Genomic DNA, 23,089 nt, shown 5'->3' on the forward strand with positions numbered 1-23,089 from the left:
TTTACGTATATCTCTGAAACGATAAGAGCTACCGTAAAAATAGAAACCATAACATCTTCCGAATCCGTTTCCGTTTCCGCGTCATCGTGGAACAGGCCTAAACGACAGAGATTTTCTTGCGTTAATTGCGTGTTTCGTTGTTGCGATCCTTGCGTATTGTAGGCCTATTTCAAAAACCCGACTTTCGCCTATGTAAGCTTCCATCTTTTAATTTTTTAAACCATCCCATGATACATATATTATCAAAACTAATCCGGGATACTTTTTTAATTAATTTCAAATATCTTATGCTGTTGAGTAACCAGTTTCATGCAATATATGACATGTGATGAAGAAACTAAATATAACTCGCATAAAAAAAACACTATTTATAAATAAATTAAATTCATAAAATCAAAAATTAAGAATAATAATCATGAAAAGATACGTTAGGTACAAAATTATATTAAATATTTTTAATTGTTCTGTGAGAATAGCATGGCTTCATTGACTGTGTCTGCTGAAAAATTACTCCACATATGAAAACAAGCAAAAAAGAAACGTATTGTAATAAACGTCAGTGCACGCGATGTAAATATATATGTTTAAGATTATCAAAGCGGGCCGCTCAGAGATACTTCCACAGAGAAAAAAAGCTTTGTTCGAATCAAACAAATATTTGATTATATATGGCGAAACAAAAAATATTTACTTGGTGGAACAAAATATTTTGTTAGCTTAACCAAACTCGGTAAGTAACAAAAATGATTTGTTACACCAAACCAGAATATACATTTGAGTTGACAAAATCATTTTGTTGGGTCAACGGAATCTTTCCTACTACAAAATATTTGTTTGAATTAACGAAATATATTTATTTCGCCATGTATAAACAAAAATGTTGTTGAGACAAACAGACCTTTCTCTCGGTGATCGCTGGTTCCGCGCGCGGCGAAGGACCCAGGAAGTCGCGCGGCTCTCACGTGCGTGCGTGTGTGTGTGTCGCTGCAGCTGGCTGTTCAACACGGGCAAGCTGGCGCCGGGCTACGACATCTTCCAGTGCGTCGTGAACATCCCCGAGGACGAGGTGCGCGTGGGCGAGCCCGCGGAGCAGCTGACGGCGATGCAGCCGAGCGCCATGAGGACGTACGGCGCCGCCACCTTGGTGGGCAAGGACGAGATGAACGGCCGCGTCAACCCGGCGCTCGAGCCCGACGACGACATCGACCTGGCCGAGGTGCAGAAGCTGCGGCGGCGCGACGTCGCCGGGGACGGCGGGGGCGGGGGCGGCGGCGGGGGCGGCGGCGGCGGGGGCGGCTCGGCGGTGCCGGACTCGGGAGGCGGCAGCGCCAAGATCGGCAACACCGCGCTGTAACCTGGATGCGGAGCTGCGAACCCGCCCGGCTGGAGCCGTCGCCCACGTGGAGTTATGATCTGCACAATGATCCCGACCCACGTGGATCTATAACTCACGTGGAGCTGTGACCATGAGGGTCTAGGGCCAAATTAGATATGTGGTTTCATGTATAAATAAGATATTACCAATGTGGAAACATGATGCATGCAGAGTTGTGATACACACAAAGATCTAACCCGTTATGATTTCTGTACCATATTGAGCTACGACGGTGTGGATCTATGACTTACATGGAGCTATGAATTGGAGTTGTGGTTCATGTGGAGCTACGAACCATGTCCCGTTTCAGAGCTGCGGTTAATTCGGAGCTATCAACCGTGTGGAAATATGATCCATGAAGAGTCATGAACCGTGTGTTTGGACATGATTCGCATTGATGATCGCACGTGAAGTTAGGATCCGCGCGCGGCTACTTACTAACAAGGAGCTACGCCCTGCATTAAGCTATAGTTATCATAGGGATGTAACACACAAATGTTGCTGCAGTCCAACTTGAACTGTTTACATTCTCGCCTATTTCCATGCTCTCTTGCGCGCGCAACATCTACCACTTCACCTGATTAGCTGCTGACCAGGAAATGCTAAAACATTTTGAGGTGAAGTGATTTACGAACGTTTTAACTTGCCAAAAAAAATTCAGAAGTTATTAAAAATCACCTAGAATTAAGAGATAGGCCAATAACGAGCAAAAAACGTTTTCACGTATTAGGTGCAACAGTTTAAATTAAAATTAATTTTAATGATTGTCACAATAAAATGGTTTTTCCTCATCCTATAGCTTGCATGATTACTTAAATGATTTTTTTGTTATTTTTTTTTGGTTTGCTTTTTATAAAAATTGCACCAAACAAATAAATCCACTATCAATCAAAAGTCGCGTCAATAGGATTCTGTGCGGGACATATGGGCATGGAAATGTGCGCGCGTGTATTGTGTTGCGTAGGATGGTAAAACATAGAATATCAACATAGGAAACTGTCGCTCCGCTGTTAGGCTAACTCCTTCCGTAGCTTACCAATAATCCTTTTACTTACTCCTCGGTTGAACTGCAAGAAATAGAATGACATCTTTTTTTTTCTTTATTTGAGGGTTAGATGCTATGAGGTGGTTTAGCGAAACAAGTATTTTTTTTACGTAAGCATTGTAAATTAGTAATTTTAAAACGGTAATTTATGTCTGGATGAGTTAGAGAATAATTAAAGTTTAAGTAAATACTAAATAAATTTGTCAATACGTGCTTCTAATACGTTGATCACGTATCGATTACCTTAATTTAAATAACTAAGGGTTTGCTTTATTTTGTGTGCAATGTTTTGTTTTTATAACGTTGGCTATACAACTTATGCAAGTTTTCATTCACTAAGAAGTTGTACAAAGTATCTGGCATTTAAATGAGTATTTCATAAATGTTTTCCAAACCTGCTAAAATATATAGATGGCCTGATGTAAGATGTTTATAAATGTAACTTGAAGTTCTTGTACCTTGTAGATTTGAGAACACGCTTTGTTGTTTCAAATGTGTGTACATATCACTATTGTAAAGCGAAGTTTGCCTTGTTTATAGAAACGTTAGAAGGTGAAAGAGCAATACTAAATTAGGTGAAAGGTAATTAATCAGGTGTTTATGGAGCGAAACGTTTGACTTTTGTCTTTTGTACTTTGCTTTCTCGGCGACTTTTACGTAGGGTTATTGCTTAAATTGTTTAGATAAATGTAAAAAAAAATGAATTTTATATGATGCATGTGTTAAAGTCGTATAATGAAAAGGCTGAGATTTGAATTCTGTGAATGGTAATTGAAGAATTTTTTTTGCGATACCTACAAACATTACTTTCGATAACCGATTTATTCAATGTCAGATTTTGAAACGTAACACATGATTACCATAGTAAGAATAATTGCAGCACACTCAGAAAATCGTATGGCGTGTAGATATAGGTTTTTAAAAAATACTTTATACTTTGATTTAGATTGTTTTTAATCGGTCAGATAAACTACTGAACAGTTTATTAATTTAATATTTTTAATGTAGTATTATTTTGACTGTAACTGTACAACAGCTAGGTCAAATATCATTATCCATGTCGTGCGTGGCTTGTAGGTTGGAACTAATATTACGAACTTAATTTAATTAATGCTTCGTATCACATATTTATAATATGCAGTTAGAACCAAATATAACGAATAATTATATAATTTTTACCAATATTAAAAAACACAATAAATTGGTGTGATTTTTAATATTTTTTTTATGTGATTAAATAGCGTTTGAAAGAATTACGTTTATTGTCTTTGTATGAACTAAATGTTAGTTTTAAATAACCCGTAAAATGAGTGTAATGTAAGTTTTTTGTTTATATTTTTATTTAATTTCAATTGATCTGAGCTATCCAAGGGGAAAGTATATTATGAAACACTAAGCCATTACATATCATGTTCTAAAGCCTCCTGAAAATAACATATCAAAGTTGTAAAATCTTAATGTTGTGTCTTATAAACCATATCATTCGATAGAGTTACGCATGGTAATACGATGGTAAAAAAAGTGTTATACTTTTGTGGATATTTATGAATGTTGATTTTTGGTGTTGATAAGCTGTTTAGAAATGTTAAGATACTGATTTTCTGTGTGATTAACATACTTCGTCTACTAGTATCTAGCTGGCATAAGTATGTTTGCTACTGTATGGTAAAGTTAATGTTTAATTTAAAGAGTAATTGTGTGACCAACAAGTATGTTTGTTACTGTGAGGTAAAGTTAATGTTTAATTCAAAGATTAATTATGTGACCAACATAAAGCAATTAAAATATTTTATTTCTAAAACATTACGTAAGAATTTTCTTAGAACTTAATACCATATGAAAATAATTTTGAATCTCTGTATCGTCACATAAGAATCTGGCACGTATGTAACTACAAATATTATGCCTTAAACAATACATTATTATACTATTGTAATAGTGTGTATATAACAATACCTACTAAAAATATTATTTATTTGTATTATTAACAGTACGAAATATTAAAGATTGAATTTTACTTTTTATAGTGTCATATTGATGTTGGTATCACAAAAATTCTGTGCGACAGTTTTTACCTTTCACCTTCAGTGTTATTTTTTTATCATATTCAGTACTGTGTGGCATTATTGTAAAATTTTGTAATGGTTTAATAAGTGTGTATTTAATGAATTCAAATATTCATGACATATATAATGTTAATTTTCTTCAGAACGTATTCAAAGTTGTTTTTGATGCATTGTGAAAAAATTAGTTCAAACTGCATTCAATGGTCCTCAGAGGAATTGCACCAAAGAAACGAGTCTTTGTTAATAAAATTATATTATAATCAGTTTCTTCATTACAATAACAAAAATATTTCTAAAAAAAAAATAATTTTTAAGCTAAAATTATTTTTCAGCACACAGTAACTTCGAGATTATTTTATTTTATGTGAGTGTATCATTTCTGTATTTAAACTATTTTATAAATGTGATATACCTAAAAAATAACATAAAGAAAAAATTATTAATGATTAAATATATTCGTATTTCAGAAATATATTATAATGGCTATTTTAACTCGCATTAACATAAATCGAATTTTCAGAAAACAAAAGAAAATTTAAAGCCTTGGATTGGTTTTATTAATACAAAAATATAATCTGATAAAATACTCATAATACACGCGTTAAAAGAGAGATGTTATTTTTAAAAGTTAAATGTTATGGTTTGACTTCTATAAAATTATTCTTAGTGTACAATGTATTTTGTTAAAATAAGACAAAACTTATTAATTTTAGATTTTCTTAAAGTAATGCGTTTCTCATTCGGCCAATAAGAGATCTAACATAATTTAGCTATCCAAATATGAAGTAGGAACTGCGGCGCAGATTCTTAAAGGCAACCTTTTGATGATCGCCATCTATAATGAATTTATTAAGTCATGACGTTAAAGACCACAATCTTCAGAATAAAATACTCGCAAATAATTTTTGTAACAGCATATTTGATAGCTGCTTAAGTTAATAAAAATGTATAATCATTAGGCTGTTTGTGCATAACTTCAGTTAAAGATTTTTTAAGTTGTTGCATCTGAGGAGCATAATTGCATTACGTAAGTAGTAAGAGTTTGCACGTGTAAACATATCAAGTATAGCTCATAAAGCATACAATGCAGACTGGTAATAAAAACTAAATAACACGTGATTTTGAAGTGTGGTGTAGTAATATATGTAAAAACTGTATTGTGTTTACTTAAACAGAAATTAGATATTTACTGTTGTTGAAATTAGTGTTTGTTTTATTCATGTCCTTTAAGATTTCAAAGAACCAAAACTAAAAGTTTTGTTGAAATATTTGAATTCACGACGAAATACGTACCTATTTCGATTAATATTTCCAAAAAAAAAAAAAATTATTTTGGCACAGTACCTACGGTGATATTGAAACTCAACACAGTATAAACGTAAGCAACTATATATATTGTTTTAAATCTAGCTAAGTAAAGTGATAACGAAACTCTTTTTTCTCATACAGTTCGAGTAAAACACTTAACTCGCAACCCGGAGAATGTGGGTTTGAATCCTAGGTTTCAACATCCTGATTTAGAAAACTCACGGTGCCTCGATGTCATACCACGAAAATGCTACGATGGTTCCCCGCCTTACAAGCCGGTTCTTCCGCAATATTTTCGATTTTTTACTGTCGTTTACACAAAAGAAATTAAGGATTATTTTTTTTAAAAAAAGGGGGTTGTCTGTAAAGTCGGTTAACGTACGATAATTTTACGTGATAACGTCATAAGAAAACACTGATGAAAAATTGAACACTTTTTAATTTTCAAATATTATTTAGTTTTTGCAAATTTAATTTTAATAAAATGTTTAAATATAATCACGAGCAATTAGTATAAAAAACCACCATAACCTGTTTGATATTATAGAAGATTTTCTCGTACGGTGGTTGGCCGGGTCTTGCACGCTCGGCTCAGGCGGAACGTGGCAATTTTTCGTGCGTGCAGCCGGCGTTCATCGATTTATAAGACGTTATCACGTCAAAAATTCCTTTGGAAACCAGTTACAAAGAAAGAGTATGTAATGCTACAGTAAATATATTGTAACTTTGTAAAATACTTTTGCATTTATAAAGTACGTTTTTAGGGATAATACTGAGTATTTCTTACAACAATTTGCGTATAATTTATATTTTAATTTACGTTTCATTCAAGTATATTCTTTCAAACCACTGCAAATATAATCTAATATTCAATAATTTGACTTTATTTTGTTTTATTGTGCTTTTTATGTGCGCAGCTCAAAAACTGGAAACATAATCAGAAAACGGTTTACAAATAACTTTAACCATCTGAGGTACTGGGACAAAACTAAGCATAAATATCCGGGTAAGAAATCGAACCGAATATTACTGCAAACATTGCGGTTGTTTCCGAGTAAGTTTACAAATTTAAAAATATCTGCAAGTTTACATAAATAATTATTGTTCCTTTAAAATTTTTTTCAATGGATGACCTCGTTGTTTAGAGGGAAAGAAAATATTCGCCAACCTGTTTTCAACAATTTTAAAAGTCATAACAATTGTCTATCTTTTGATTTTCCAAAACTTGTCTTCGTTAAAGTATAGTATATAGTTAGTTAAGTAGAATTCCTTGAGTTAACGGTGACTGGCTAGTACAAATAGTTTTCCCTCTGAAGTCACTGGCGTTTAGCGGTATTCAATTAATTTATTTTTGTAATCACTCAAAATTTATTAATACTGTCACTAGACACTTTGTTATGGTATTTGATAATCTGAAAAATTTAAAATAAGTATGGCGTCTTCGATTCCTCTTTCACTTTCTTAAGTAGAAGTTAGGCCTGAATCAGATACGAGGTGAGTTCCGAGAGTAACGCGAGTGATTTCAGTACCGTCCAGTAAGCGCTGTGGCGGGTCCCATCAGGGCGATGTGGAGGGGGAAGGGTCCTCGGGTTTGGATTCCGGCCACCCGTCTGTAGCTTCGTGAGCTTCAGTCGAGCGAGTTTCGACTACGCGTGTGTGATCGGTTTCCTGGTCGTCACAAGGCAAGGTGCGGCGTTCCCGCGAACGGCGTTTTGCGTGAATCTCAATTAACCTGGACGGAGAAATCCTTGAGCGACTGCGGAAGATAGTTTGAGGTCGAGGCCGGAGATCTCCTCTTCATGGATCCTCTCACCGCGACAACCTGCCCCGCCACACTGCCCTGTTCACACGCGCATTTTTTGGCTCAGAGAAACTCACCAACACTTCCCCAGCCACCCTACAGTCCACACCTGGCTACCGAAGATACTTCTTGGTTTCCAAAGCTGAAATTTCATATCAAGGGGACTCATTTTGGGACAATCGACAACATTCAACAAGCTGTGACGAGCGCTCTCCGCAGACTTGCAGGAAATGTCTTTGCCACGTAAAGTTAACAAAATCGCTGAAACCATGAAACCACTGCATAGCTTATCAGTGATCATTATTTGAAGGAGAAAACATTGAATTGTATTTTTTTTTCAATTAATAAGAAATTTTTGAAAATCACTTATTACTTTTTGGAACCGACATCGAAAAAACATTTTTTTTTTTTCAACGCGCATACGTTTCGCCTGTACTTTTCCGTATTGCCACAGTCCCAGAGCATCAGGACTTATCGCTTAAGCGCAAACTGATTTGACGTGCGTGCGAAACTAACTCACAGCTGCTGTCACGCCACCCCGCTGTACGTAGCCTACGCTCATTCTGATGCGTACGAACGCGGAAGATGTTTAAATACGGCGTTTAAAAAAATTCCCCTGGTGTTATCTCGTTTGAATATGTGATCCCGTTGGGAAAAAAAAATTAAAGTAGTTTTTGTAGAATGCAATAGAAGCATTGAATATATATAATGTATAGAAGTCGCGAGCCCAGGTTAAATTTTCTGTCCGGTTTCGCAGAAGAATTGTTGTAGTTCCAAGCTCCGCCGCTGCGATCGCTTCAATCGCTGGGTATCGACAGCGCACGCCCCTAGCGGTCTTAGGGCGTACTAGGTTAACCAGCCAGTCACCCTCCCAAATACGGGAAGCTGGTATCAGCACCGTTCGGCGACCTTGACGATAAGTATTCCTTACCACTGCCTTTGAGAGCCACGAAACCCCGGGAGAAGACAGTTACTGGGATCACTGTATCGAGGGATTGTGTACCCTAGTAAAGTGAAAATTAGCTCCTAAGAACTTTGTATCAGGCCTTCAGTCCGTGTTGAGTTTAAAATATGATTTAATTTAAAAGTTAAATACCTACTTATTTTAACTTTATTTCGCATTGATAATTTTATAATTTCAGACATGCTGAAGGGTAATAAATGTGCGTACACGGGTTGTCAGAATACGAGGATCGGTTCACAAGGCACATCAATGTTCCGTTTTCCAGTTAAAAATAATGATAGGGAAGTTGTGAATTATAACTTGCCAATTTTGTTTTACATTATTTATCAGTTATATACTGTGTAAAAAAAAGTTGACGCAAGTATGCGAGGAAAGTCCTAATTATTTAATATGAATTAGTAAAGAATTCTTTTCTATTATATTTAAAATAGCCACGTTTTAATTACTTTAAAAAACTAATTATATTACAGCAACCACATATTTTTAATTTCATCATTTTGACTAAAACCGAGTGAACGCTAGTTAATTTTCGATGTAAATTTTAATAAACGCAAAGTTTTAGCCAAGTATTACCCACGTCGTCTGTCATAAAATGCATTTGTTTGGCAAGCGTTTCAACAAAATTTTAAGATAGATTGCAAAATGTGCTTAAGAAATAACTAAACAATTAATTATTTGTGAGTAGATAGACTGCAGCTGCATTAGTATTTTTTTGTTTATTACTTTACAATATTAAGATGTTAGTAGCTTAATGATCGCTGTCAAAAAACGTCATGTGAAAAATTTTGCGTTTATTTACCAGAGAACATACTTTTTAAGTGGATTAGTGTAAGAAAAACATAAGTTCGAACTTTTGTTTTATACAAAAATAAAAACAAAAACGTGGTAAACATTGATCCACACAACCACCTCCGTACTTTTTTTAAGTAGATAAAACTGTTTAAAATACTTTGAATTCTACCGTTATTACTTAAGTTATGAACAATTTAAATTCAAAAATATTTTATTATGTATCCAGAAAAAAAATTCACCTGGAAGACACTTATATTGAGATTCTAAAAATTAGGTACTCATTTAAACACGAGGTGTTATAGACTTCTAGCCCAGTCAAAGTATATTTCAATCCGATGTTTATGATTTTGTGTTTCAATTGTTCAGTGGTCTGCACGGAACGTCACATCAACAGTCATGATAAATAGGAAATGATAATGTAATTGACATATTTTGGGCAAATAGAGGAATCAGTACCTCTTATCGGCTATATGACTGTGTAGTAAGAATCCACCATTAAGAACAAAGTCAGGGTTCTCCAAGTCCAAATTCTCCCTCGTCACATAAAACATGTACAGGGTTGCTTTCTTGGTTTTGCGTATCCCAGCTTCGTCAAAGAGAGCTAAATGAAATGGAGCCAACTCATACTGCATATACATGATCAAGTCATCCTATTTTTCTTCACTTATCGTTATCCTCTGGAAAACTAACAAATGATAAATGAGCTATTACAATTGAATGTAATAGTGAAGCTAATATTCGCCCGAGGGAGAGCTTGATCTTTTCGTGACAATGCTTGATTAGAATTTTTCCAACATTACTCTGTATTGATTGCTCGCCGATTACTATAGATTGAAAAAGGTAACTGTGGCATCCCCTACTAGTCCAGTTGCTATATAGATGATTTGCTGTGTTCCAGGAAATGGTGGGTGATTATTTAGCTAAGCAGAGATCTTATATTAATCTGTGGCATCCCTACTTCTTCGATATTGTCAGAAATCTAGTTGTTCAAAGATATAAAATGAGTAGCGCATAACTCTTCAATGATGAGCAGATGCAAATGCAGTCATTCCCAAGGTCCACTCGCTCAAGAACTTGTCAGTGAATCCTCGTCCTCGTGTGAGGCTTCCAACAATTTTCATGTTACGCATTTAAGTCTGTTCTGTGGTCTGTCTGACCAAACGCTATCAGTTCTTTTCTTTGAGAAGTAACCCTGACATGTAAACATGTTTAATTCTGGGGTCATCATGGACTCTAGTTTAAACATGTCTTGTAAAGTCAAGTGACAGCATTTGGCATACAAGAGGCACGGTTCACAAATATATAGGTCAGTTGCTATAGGAAAAAGGTTTGAGATAAATAAAAAAAACTCATTTTTTAAGTGAAACTATCTCAAACAATATTAGAAAAATGAAAAAGTGAAAATAATTTTTATAGGATTTTTAATACTCTTTCATTTTTTATTAAAACCTTTTTTCTTTTAAGGTTACTCATTTACGAGATATTGTTTTAAAAATCAAAAACAAATGCCTTTTTTTATAATCCTTTCTAGTTTCTGACTACCTCACTTCCTATTCATCATGACTTTTGATTTTAATTCCCCTGGACACTACTGAATACGTGCAAAGTGTAACAAAAATATCGGATTTAATCCGAGTACAAGCGAAATGTTAGCATATTTTGACTGGGCTATTTATTCCTTCATTAGAACTATTGCTAGTTTGAAAGCTTTCAACAAACGTTTCTGACAAATAATCTCAGTCCTGACATATGACAGTTGATTATTCCTCTGCGTTTTACACGATCATATTTTTACATATTTCACAGATGATGAAACAAACACGTACATTTTCTAACGAGTCATTGATTTATAAACTTTCCTCTATACGGGTCAGTGATTGCACGTGTGTAAGTCGTTTGCTAAAGCTCGACAATGAAATATTTTACTTAACGTATAAAACGTATACGTAACGAATAGGGACAATAACACAATAGTTTTGTTAAATGTCATTAGATGGCATTGTGCATGTTTCGTATCGTTAAGAATGTACGGAAGTAAAAGGTAAAAATTTTTATACGCAATGGAAGAGTTTTATATACTGATATTTAGAATGAAATAATTCTTTGAAATTTATATTGTACTCTGTTTTTGTTTTTTTTAAGTTGTTAAGTGATATTTAAATTTATTATGCATATACATATAATATAAGGTAAATACAGCTGTGGTACATGGGAACTTGCACGATTACAATTTCGCTCAAAATTACTGGGCCTCATTTAGCCACAGTTTGTTTCACTTAAGATGGCTTTAGATTACATTTATTGCAACGGATTAAGTCTTTGGCCGCTGAATATTTTACTGTAAAATAAACAAAAGTTATTAATACATGATTAGCTAGTCTTGCACTACATGAATATGTGTTAGTTTTGTTTATTGCTTCACAAATTCTTAATGCTTCATATAATTCATATGTCAAAGTCACAAATTTCGTTGTACGAACTGTCAAAAATGTCACCTACTATGGTAGGATAATTATGTGGCTTTTTTTACATTGAAAGTTTTTGTGCATGTAAATAAACTCTTCAAACAACTCTAGAATACAGAGAACTGTTTTTCGCTAGAGTTTTATACACCAACTTAACTCAAAGTTACTGGGCCCTCATTATTTGTAAATTATAAAGATGATAAAATAGTACGTATAATCATTTGTTTGTGGTATTTTTATTTTACTTCCACCCATTTTTAATTTTTTTTTTATTTGACTTGAAACGCAATTTAATGCACTGTGTTGTATAATGCTCCTGAAGGAGAATTTACAAACCAACTTTACTTCTGAAAAGTATAGGTAGTAAATATTTTTAAAATTTTGTATAAACTTTTTTTAGATCTAGCCATGTTAATAAAATATTAATTTATCACTGCAAAATAATATTCACTGCACGTATGCGAACATAAATATTATGTATGTACATGTTTACTGTTTAGTTATTTCTTTGACATACAATATTTTTCCCCGATAAAAACGAGTTTCTTGTGTTAGAGCTTACTAAAGTTTTTATTAATGCATGACTAAGTTCGTGCACAGATTTACACTGATCAACTATTTATATAACAGTGTCTGGTATTTTATAATTTCCTCTTTGCGTACATTTGGTTGAATTATATTAAAGTGGATTCTATGAGGTACTTTAATTAATTTGGTGAATAAAATATTTATTTTATTTCCAATTGGACCGATTTTTATTCAAATACAATATTTATTACACCATCTGGAATCCAACACCAATGAAGTACTGATATATGCGGCTCTTTTTAAATAATTGTGTAATATTTCAAGGAATATTTTTTTTGCTTTCGGTTCTTTAAACAAAATACATTTGTGTTCAATATATTTACGTATCGTTTTGACGAGCATAACCTCCCGCCTTGTCAATGCGCTGGCCCTCCACACAGCAACGGAAACAAAATACAAAAGATAGAGAGATAGAGAGAGAGAGAGAGAGAGAGAGAGAGAGAGAGAGAGAGAGAAAGAGAGAGATAATACGCGCGCGACCTTGAGACAAGCGATACTATAGCGCTCTAGCGTGGGAGACACTAACCACGAGTGCCTTCTTTTCGAAAGCAGAGCTGTCTGGCGGGGGAGCTTGCAACTACCTCAGTTTTGATTCCAAAACTGGCAGAATAAATCGTATCCCCTCGCGACTTCTATAAGTTATATATATTCAATGATAGAAGTGAGCATGAGCAGTATGTTTGATACTTTAAAGGGGATGCATTCTGATTCAGGTCACAATTTATATTTTTATGTTAAACACATTTAAACTTGTAGACATTTTTAATTGTTTAACTTTCGCAAAATAAAAAAGTATGGAAAGGTTTTGCATAGTTAGCTGCCAAAGTTACATTATAAACTTTTAAATATAACTTGAATTAAATTAATAACAGAATTAAATTTTTTTAGGTAGAAAGCAATGCTACTGACGACCTCATTATACGGTTTTAATTAATTTCATTAAGAGCTGTCTAATATTTCTTGGCAGTCAAAATCCTACCAAATGTTTTAAAAAATTTAATGATTAACTTTTTCTGGACGAAATCAAAATCATATCATGAAATTGTCAATAGCATTGCCTTCAAACATTAGAAGTTTCAGTTTTGAATTATACCTATTTAAATCTTCAAATTAGTACTGCGCAAAAACGTTACAAATGTAAGTTTGACAGTTGATTATTGAAAAAAAGTGTATAATTCAGTTAAACCGTGTTTAACGCAAATATTAAATTCATGACCCAAAATGTACGCGCATCCTTAATGATAAAATTACTAGCAAACAACTCTTCTGGTTAAGCCCTGAACTGGCTCTGTGTACACTCTCTGGCGAACTTAAAAGAGAATATTTCTTTTTTATACTTATCAAACTTTTTCAATCCGTAGGAAAGAATAGGGAAAAAAACTTCAGGAAACACAATTTCAGACAAAATTAAATACATTAATTTATGCAATAAATAAAAATATTCATGATTTTTTTCATATCGTTAAAAATTACTTCTCTCTCATTGTAAAAATAACGTTGTCGTTCATTGAAAAATTTGTGTGAACACGAACTTATATTTAAAGATAAAACAAACAAATAATTATAACATTAAGTTTTCGGTACAATGTACTATCGTAATCGGATGAGATTCAACATAATACGCAGATTTTTTCTTAGAAACATAATTCATCCACAATATAATTTTCAAAATAATCACCCATAATATATATTTAAAAAAATATAAACGTGTAGAAAAAACGTTAAATTAACGGTCCATTGCCTGCAAGAATATATAAATGTTGATAAAAAATTGTTTACACAAAACTGTATATAAAATTTGACAACCAAAGTGTTTAATGTACGTTAAATCGTGCAGCATGTTTATAAATCAAACTTTTAATTTGGTTATTGCTCTAGCAGTAAAAAATGTAATCATATAAATTTAGGAGTGTATAGAATAGTTTATATTGTGAAAGGAATATATTATCTTAGAAAATCAAAACAGAAAGTATTGAATAAAATTATCGTTTTTAAAGAAATTTATTCTATGTAACACAAGTACAAAAATTGTCATTGAAAACATGCTACTCTAACATACGTACTAAATACACAAAACATTTTAAAAATCTTTTATAAAAATAATGTTTTATAAAAACATTACGTGGTAACTATTGATCATTTAAAAATTATATTGCAATATAATTTCACCATAGATTATTAAAAAAATTAATTTAATGTAAATATAGTGTACATCTATAAACTATGTGTGATTCTGAATTACATAATATGTTTTCGGTATTACACAATAACTCTTAAAAATTTACTGGCACATTAAACGGGCAGCAATATTACATTAGGCATCCCTTTCACGCTATAAATTTTGCAGACACATTATTACCAACACAGATGTATTCAATTTACATATGCGTAAAAAAGGAGGATTTTGCTATTCTTTTCGAGAGAAACCATCTAGACGATAATATCAACTTTTGATCCATAATTCAATATCAAGAATAGCAACAATAGTCCCAGAAAACAATTTAAATTGTGTATAAAAGATTAATATAAACATTAAGTTACTCTGCTTCATTTTGTTTTAACTTAAAATAACACTATTTGTAGCAGGTTATAAAAGTTATAGTATTTCCATCAATACAGGACGATTTACACATAACGTCACGGAATAATGTTATGTGGATTGAAAAAACTAAAAAATAAGTATTTATTATTTAATACCAAACTGGGGAATTAATTTTATTTTATAATGAATTTAATTCAAAATTAAAGACAGTATAAAAATTCTTGCAGTAATAGCTTACTTTAACAGATGTAAAAAACCAATATTTTATTGCAAACATACATAAGAAAATTTAAATATTGTAGTCATAAAAATCAAAGTAAAGTTGTTTTATAAGACAATATGAAAAATTTTGAAAGTAAAAAATTCTAAGTACCATTTGAAATAAATAGTTTACTGTATTATTTATCTTTATCACTATAGATATATATTAAAATAATATATTTAATAGTTTTATAAAATAAAGACAATAATTTTTCATATGTTACTTAAATAATGTTTTTGTAACTTAAAAGTAGCCAATGCAGTAAATATCATATACGTTTTTGCTACTATTAAACACTTTTGATAAAAATAAAAACCAGTCCACACATTATTCCTCAATTAAATGGTTCAATATCATGACTATTTAAGTTTAGAATTTTTTTAATGTTGTAGGTACATAATGAACTGCTGGCACAAAAATTTAATAAGCGTACCCGCCATTACTTGAATACTTCTGGGGTATCGTCGCTGGTACAGAATACTTAGAGCTCAAAGAACTACCCAACGAGTAGCCACCTCCCCTGCGAGGAGGCGCTCTGAACTTGGTAGAAAGAGCCCCAAAGCCACCACCGCCACCCCGGCCTGCTGCACTATACCGCGACGAGATAGTAGAGTACCCACCACCTCCTCCGCCACTTGGAGCACCGTAACTAGATGACGGGACAGACGGGGCTGAGTAACTTCCACTGCCGCCAGATGGGGCTCCATAACTCGAAGATGGTGCGGCTGGTGCTGAATAACCTCCACCTCCTCCACCACTAGACGGTGCTCCATAGCTAGACGATGGCACAGATGGAGCTGGATAACCTCCTCCACCTCCGCCTCCACCAGATGGCGCTCCGTAACTGGAAGATGGTGCGGCTGGTGCTGGGTAGCCTCCTCCACCACCTCCTCCAGATGGTGCACCGTAACTAGACGATGGTGCAGCTGGAGCTGGATAACCTCCTCCACCTCCACCACCTCCAGATGGGGCTCCGTAACTAGATGATGGTGCAGGAGGTGGTGAGTAGCTTCCACCACCTCCTCCAGATGGAGCACCGTAACTAGACGATGGTGGAGCTGGTGCAGAATAGCTACCACCACCACCTCCTCCACCAGATGGTGCTCCATAGCTAGACGATGGCACAGATGGAGATGGATAACCTCCTCCACCCCCGCCACCATCAGATGGGGCTCCATAATTAGACGATGGTGCAGCTGGTGCAGAATAGCTACCACCACCACCTCCTCCAGATGGTGCTCCATAACTAGATGATGGCACAGATGGAGCTGGATAACCTCCACCACCTCCACCTCCACCAGATGGGGCTCCGTAACTAGAGGATGGTGGAGCTGGTGCAGAATAGCTACCACCATCTCCTCCACCACTAGACGGTGCTCCATAGCTAGACGACGGTACAGATGGAGCTGGATAACCTCCTCCACCTCCTCCTCCTCCAGATGGTGCTCCATAGCTAGACGATGGTGCAGCTGGTGCAGAATAGCTACCACCACCACCTCCTCCACCACTAGACGGTGCTCCATAGCTAGACGATGGCACAGATGGAGCTGGATAACCTCCACCACCTCCGCCTCCTCCAGATGGGGCTCCGTAACTAGACGATGGTGGAGCTGGTGCAGAATAGCTACCACCACCTCCTCCACCACTAGATGGTGCTCCATAGCTAGACGATGGCACAGATGGAGATGGATAACCTCCTCCACCCCCACCTCCACCAGATGGGGCTCCGTAACTAGACGATGGTGCAGCTGGTGCAGAATAGCTACCACCACCACCTCCTCCACCACTAGACGGTGCTCCATAGCTAGACGATGGCACAGATGGAGCTGGATAACCTCCACCACCTCCGCCTCCACCAGATGGGGCTCCGTAACTTGACGATGGTGGAGCTGGTGCAGAATAGCTACCACCACCTCCTCCACCACTAGACGGTGCTCCATAGCTAGACGATGGCACCGATGGAGCTGGATAACCTCCTCCACCCCCACCTCCACCAGATGGGGCTCCGTAACTAGACGATGGTGCAGCTGGTGCAGAATAGCTACCACCACCACCTCCTCCACCACTAGACGGTGCTCCATAGCTAGACGATGGCACAGATGGAGCTGGATAACCTCCACCACCTCCGCCTCCACCAGATGGGGCTCCGTAACTAGACGATGGTGGATCTGGTGCAGAATAGCTACCACCACCTCCTCCACCACTAGACGGTGCTCCATAGCTAGACGATGGCACCGATGGAGCTGGATAACCTCCACCACCTCCGCCTCCACCAGATGGGGCTCCGTAACTAGACGATGGTGCAGCTGGTGCAGAATAGCTACCACCACCTCCTCCACCACTAGACGGTGCTCCATAGCTAGACGATGGCACAGATGGAGCTGGATAACCTCCTCCACCCCCGCCTCCTCCATATGGGGCTCCGTAACTAGACGATGGTGCAGCTGGTGCAGAATAGCTACCACTACCTCCTCCACCACTAGACGGTGCTCCATAGCTAGACGATGGCACCGATGGAGCTGGATAACCTCCTCCACCCCCACCTCCACCAGATGGGGCTCCGTAACTAGACGATGGTGCAGCTGGTGCAGAATAGCTACCACCACCTCCTCCTCCAGATGGAGCGCCATAGCTAGACGATGGTGCTGCTGGTGCTGGATAACCTCCTCCACCCCCGCTTCCACCAGATGGGGCTCCGTAACTAGAAGATGGTGGAGCGGCTGCTGGATAGCCTCCACCGCCGCCTCCAGAAGGGGCACTATAACTTGATGACGGTGCAGCAGGTGCTGAATAGCTTCCTCCACCTCCTCCGGATGGTGCACCATAGCTCGACGATGGTGCAGACGGGGATGGATAGCCTCCTCCGCCACCTCCTCCAGACGGAGCCCCATAGCTGGAGGACGGCGGCGCCGGTGCTGCGGAGGGCGCTCCGTAGCTGGACGAAGGCGGCGGCGGCGGTGCGAACGGCCGGGGCGGCGTGTAGCTGGACGACGCGCCGCCGCTCGGCGCGCCGTAGCTGGTCACCGGACCGGACGGCGGCGGGCCGTAGCTGTCGGGCGGAGGCGCCGGGGGCTGGGGTGCGCCGTAGCTGCCGGAGGGAGCCGGGTAGCCGCCACTGCCCCCGCCGCCGAACGACGGCGCTGAGTAGCTGGAGGATGGAGACGACGGCGGCGCCGAGTAGCTTCCCGAGAGGCTGCCACCTCCTCCTAGTGGAGCTGCGTGGTTTCAATTAAAATAAATAAACAGTCTACACAGTTTTTATTTAAATGAAATAAACTAGAATTACAGATATTTTTTAATTTGTTAATTACATGAAAGCAACAGTATTCAGATTCTAACCCTGTCTTTTATGCCTCGTGTTGTCCCAGTACCTACATTAAAGTAATTTGTATTTTCCTCAATAGTTTTCCAGTAATTACTGAGCATATTAATAAGCATAATAAAACCAAATAAGGTACAATTGTTTAACAACCTATTTTTTCCATGGTTTAAAAAATTATGTTTGAATAAAACATCATTAGAAATTTTAAAATTATGGGGAAGTTTCCATAAGCGCGTTAAGACATATTTAGTATGGTTTCCATGTACGCCAAAATAACCATACCAAAATATTTTACAAATTTACGATAATTTTTTATTGTATTATTACAAACCATTTCATGGTAACTGGTTTCTAAAGGGATCTTTTTTTAAAAAGTAATTTTTTTTCTGTTTATGTGTATTTAAAAAAATTTTCATCTGTTCACTAGAAACTTTGTCTTATTTATACCTATCTTGAAGTTAGCTTCACTTGAGCTGCAACTTAGCTACTTAAAAATATTTATAAAAGGCATACGTGATTTTCAGATACTTCAAAATGGCAGTTAACGACTGTCAAATACGTCTAAAGTTATCAAGATTGTTGCACTGGTCGAGATCATTATTGCGAATGGTGTTGACCATCGGGATACTTAGATGCATGGTTAATTAGCTTCTTAAAATATTTGTACTAGGTCATGATGATAGACGTGTTCATTTATTTTTGCTATAACTGTTTGACCAACTCTAAGATTTATGAATATTAACATTATGAACTCTTGTTTAATTTTAATTTAAAGACTGGTCATGTATGGTTGAACTAGATTTTAGTTATTTTATGTGCTTGCAACTAAAGAACATAGTTGTGTAAGGTGTGGGAAATAATACAGGCTCTGATTACCTGCCTTTAGATACGTGCACTTTATTGATGGGCATTATTTTTGCAAACATAGTTTGGAGATATAAGTATAAGTCAAAACAGAAACAAACTTTACACAGGTAGAGATGTTGGTTTTTTAAACAAAATGTGACAAAAAATGAACAAGAAATAATTTTTCTGAGGTAGAAAAATATATTGATATGATAAATTGTTTTATAATTTCAAAGATCTGTAAAAAATAACTATTAGAAGATAATTTAATATAATACCTCTAAGTTCACAAATTTGTTGTATTTATAATTTAATAAATTAATTTTTTTAGTCCATTCCTAAGAGATTACCATGTTACTCCGTTAAAATACGTATATATTTTTTACCTTAAAGGTGATATTTGATAAACAAAACGTACAAACCTTCATCTAAAATCGTTTATTTGGATTTTGTGTGTCTGTGTAAAGAGTAGTCACAAGCATAAACCAACTTACTTAATAAGTGTTAAATTTGTGATATGTTTTGTCCCATGATAAACTACTTTACAAAGTTAATGTAAACACATGCAATTAGCTAAATATAGGAAATATTTTATTAATTGATTAATTTGAAATATTATTAAAATAATTTTTATAGTTAATAAAATAAAATGTATATTACATTCATAAAGAAAGTTTTTATGTAAAATAAAACGTTCACAGTATATTATGTTCACCGCGGTAAAAGTTCTTACATCATATGAATGAAAATAGTATTTATTTTAAGCACTTATTTTTTTCAAGACAGTGGAGAGGAAAATTATTACTAATAACTAGAGACCGGAAAAATTCGCGAATTCATTTGGCGATAGGCTAAATAGGCTGCTATTGATTCACAACTCACCTGGATGACTCTGGGCCAATGAGAAACACCGAACCAAAGCTTAATCTAATCACAGGCTGCTACGCTGGAAAGTCTCACAAGACAGCAGCCAATGAGTGGGTGGCATTTGACCGAGTGTACGTAGAACTGTGGAGTTCATCCTGCAGGTCATCGAACCCGCAAATTTTTCCGGTCTATAATAATAACGATATAATAAAGTCAGTGGTTCGCGTTATATATTGATTATTGGAGTTTCTTTTGGGGTTTTTCTTTGTATCGAAAAATATAATTTGTGAGTGAATAATCCAAGAACATCACAATGATAATTTTATGACGTGAAACTCTGAAAGGTTGTTAATGATTTTCACAGAATTTAATCTTTATTTTAATAAATATATCTTCGCTGACTTGAAACTTTAAGTGAAAAAATAATAATATTCATAATATGTAATATTTTATGCGGTAGGGAGCACAACGGTAACTAACCAATCCACGAAAAAAGTTACAAATAGTTGTGTTACTATTTTGGTAAAGTTTTCTTCAAAATAAAAATTGCTTTACAGTGGAAGTTAATATTTTTATTTTTGGGGGGGGGGGGTTATAAGATAAGTATGTTCGCTTGGATACGTTTATAGTATGAATTCGGCTTGAGATGCCTTAAAAATAAAGGTTTACTATAATTTTTATTTTTATTTTTAAACCTATATTCGAGAAAACTATTTTCCGAATGGAAAAGAAATCGACCTTGTCGTATACTAGGAAACCATTCCAGAAAACGCCTGGATTCATTTCGTAAACAGGCCCCACCAGGATATGTTGAGCAGTTTTCAAATCGCGTTGTTTTTTCTGAAGCTTTCCACACTGTATGTGCGCCCAGATAGACGGTCCCTTGACAACGGCCTGTGTTTTCTTAAACAGAAATCTTTGACTTCTGAGAAAAGACTTACTATCACTGAAAAAAAAAGCATTTAATAATACTCTGAGGGTGGATGTTTCGGTTTTTTTTTAACTGTTATTGTAAGGAATGTAAAAATGGCTGAAAAGCGTTTCTTTTTTCCAGACTACCTTTTAGGCACGGAATGCCCGGTAAAGAGTCTTGAAAGACTTAAAAGGCCTTGCGTTAATCCTTTATCTTCATTTTTCCTCCATCTGATGTGTTCGGATGACCACTCGGGTCTCATAGTTACGGACAGGAAAAAAACCGCGGGTTCAATGACCTCGATAGGATGAACTCCATAGTTCTAACGTACACCCGGTCAAATGCCACCCACTCATTGGCTGCTGTCTTGTGAGACGTCCCAACGTAGCAGCAGCCTGTGATTCGATAATGCTTTTGGTCGGGTGTTTCTCATCGGCACAAGAGTCATCCAGGTGAGTTGTGAGCCGATGGCAGAGGCAGCACGCAGGTATAGCTATTTGTATTTTAGCCTATCACCTAATGAATTTGCGAATTTTTCCGGTCTCTAGTCATAGTTGTCCCCATGCACGCGCTCTTCATCCCGCCTCGCCGACGAGTCGACCCCTGACCTGCTCGGGCCTGCGGCGGTCCCAGGCAGTGGCGTGCCCAGGATTTTGCTCTGGGGGGGGGGATGTCAGGCAGAAGGCTAGGGACTTTCCGGGGGGTCTGGAGGGTATGGAATACCCCCCAGCTAGGCGGGGGGTCCGGGGGTCCTTCCCCGGAAATTTTTTTTAAAAAATACGTGTTCAATATTGCTGATTTAGGCTATCTAAAAATACTGACCGTAACTTCATAAAAGTCAGTTTGTCGGGAGGGGATGCTTCGTATAATATATCCGTTTACAGTAGTTTAATTACGCTAAAAATGGAAAGTGAACTAAGTTTAATTAAACATTTATGCTTGTGTCATTGAATTTTTTTTTAATATCATACTAAGTATTTATTTTTTTCATTTTATGAATTTAATATTAAAATAATTTTAGCCCTGGGGGGGGGGGGGGGTGGTTGGTCCGGTCCCGCTAGTCTCCCCCCCCCCCCCCCAGGCATGCCCTTGGTCCGAGGTGAGGACCCGCAGTTGCGCCACTGGGACAAGGCGGTCGCTTTCCACCGGCGTCGCCTGCCCCGACGCGGCGCGACTCCTGATGGCCTACGTCCCGCCAGAGCGTTGGGTAACGCTCGATAACGAACCATGCGTCGCGTTTAACACATTCTATTCTACCCCCCCCCCCCCCCCACCCCAACAAACACCACCCATCCTCACCGCTCTCTCTCCGCTACTCCCTGATTGGTATGCGCGCACGGTAGCGTCTTCACTCCGCCGGAAGCCCCGTCACAGCTTTTATTTTGTGACGTGAACACGTCTTTAAAATTGCTTCCATACGGTGGACGCAATTCAAAATTACGAGTAATAGCAAAATCGGGGAGATACAGTTTCGCGTTGCAACTACATAATATCTATCATCTCCATCCCAAAATTTTAATTACACCACTGGATGGCTACAGCATCAAAGAATTCGTTACGCTAAGTGAGGACTGTAACGCATCGCGCGCGGTGGAGGGGGGGGGGGGAAGCGCCGCCGCCATTTTGAGGTCATTTTGCTGCGTTTCGAGATTTCCATTTAGTATACCTAACTTTTGACTCGGAGAAGCTACGACGTTCGTTTGAGTTTCCAAATATATCGATAGCATATATAAAACATTAGTGTAAAATAGTTACAGTGAATATACGTGGTGTTAAAATAAAAAATATATATAATCAGAAATATATAATGTCGGCCTATACGCGTCAAAAAGCGTATTCACGTACAACACACGGCCGTGTCCATGACACAGCCACACCACTTTTTTTTTTGGGGGGGGGGGGGGTAGTTAAATAGTTCTAAACTTTAAACGCA

At 36.8% G+C, this 23,089-nt stretch overlaps 1 protein-coding gene across 1 annotated transcript in view; it reads left to right on the forward strand.

Moving 5' to 3' along the window:
• The window catches only part of LOC134528221 (high-affinity choline transporter 1), a 46,480-nt gene extending 45,126 nt beyond the window's left edge, over positions 1–1,354 (forward strand). Inside the window, exon 11 of the mRNA XM_063361643.1 lies at positions 991–1,354. Within this exon, the coding sequence (XP_063217713.1) occupies positions 991–1,354 (364 nt within the window). The remainder of the gene's footprint in view (positions 1–990) is intronic.
• The last annotated feature ends 21,735 nt before the right edge of the window (positions 1,355–23,089 follow it).

The sequence above is a fragment of the Bacillus rossius genome, chromosome 1 (assembly GCF_032445375.1).
Source record: "Bacillus rossius redtenbacheri isolate Brsri chromosome 1, Brsri_v3, whole genome shotgun sequence".
Classification (NCBI taxonomy): domain Eukaryota; kingdom Metazoa; phylum Arthropoda; class Insecta; order Phasmatodea; family Bacillidae; genus Bacillus; species Bacillus rossius.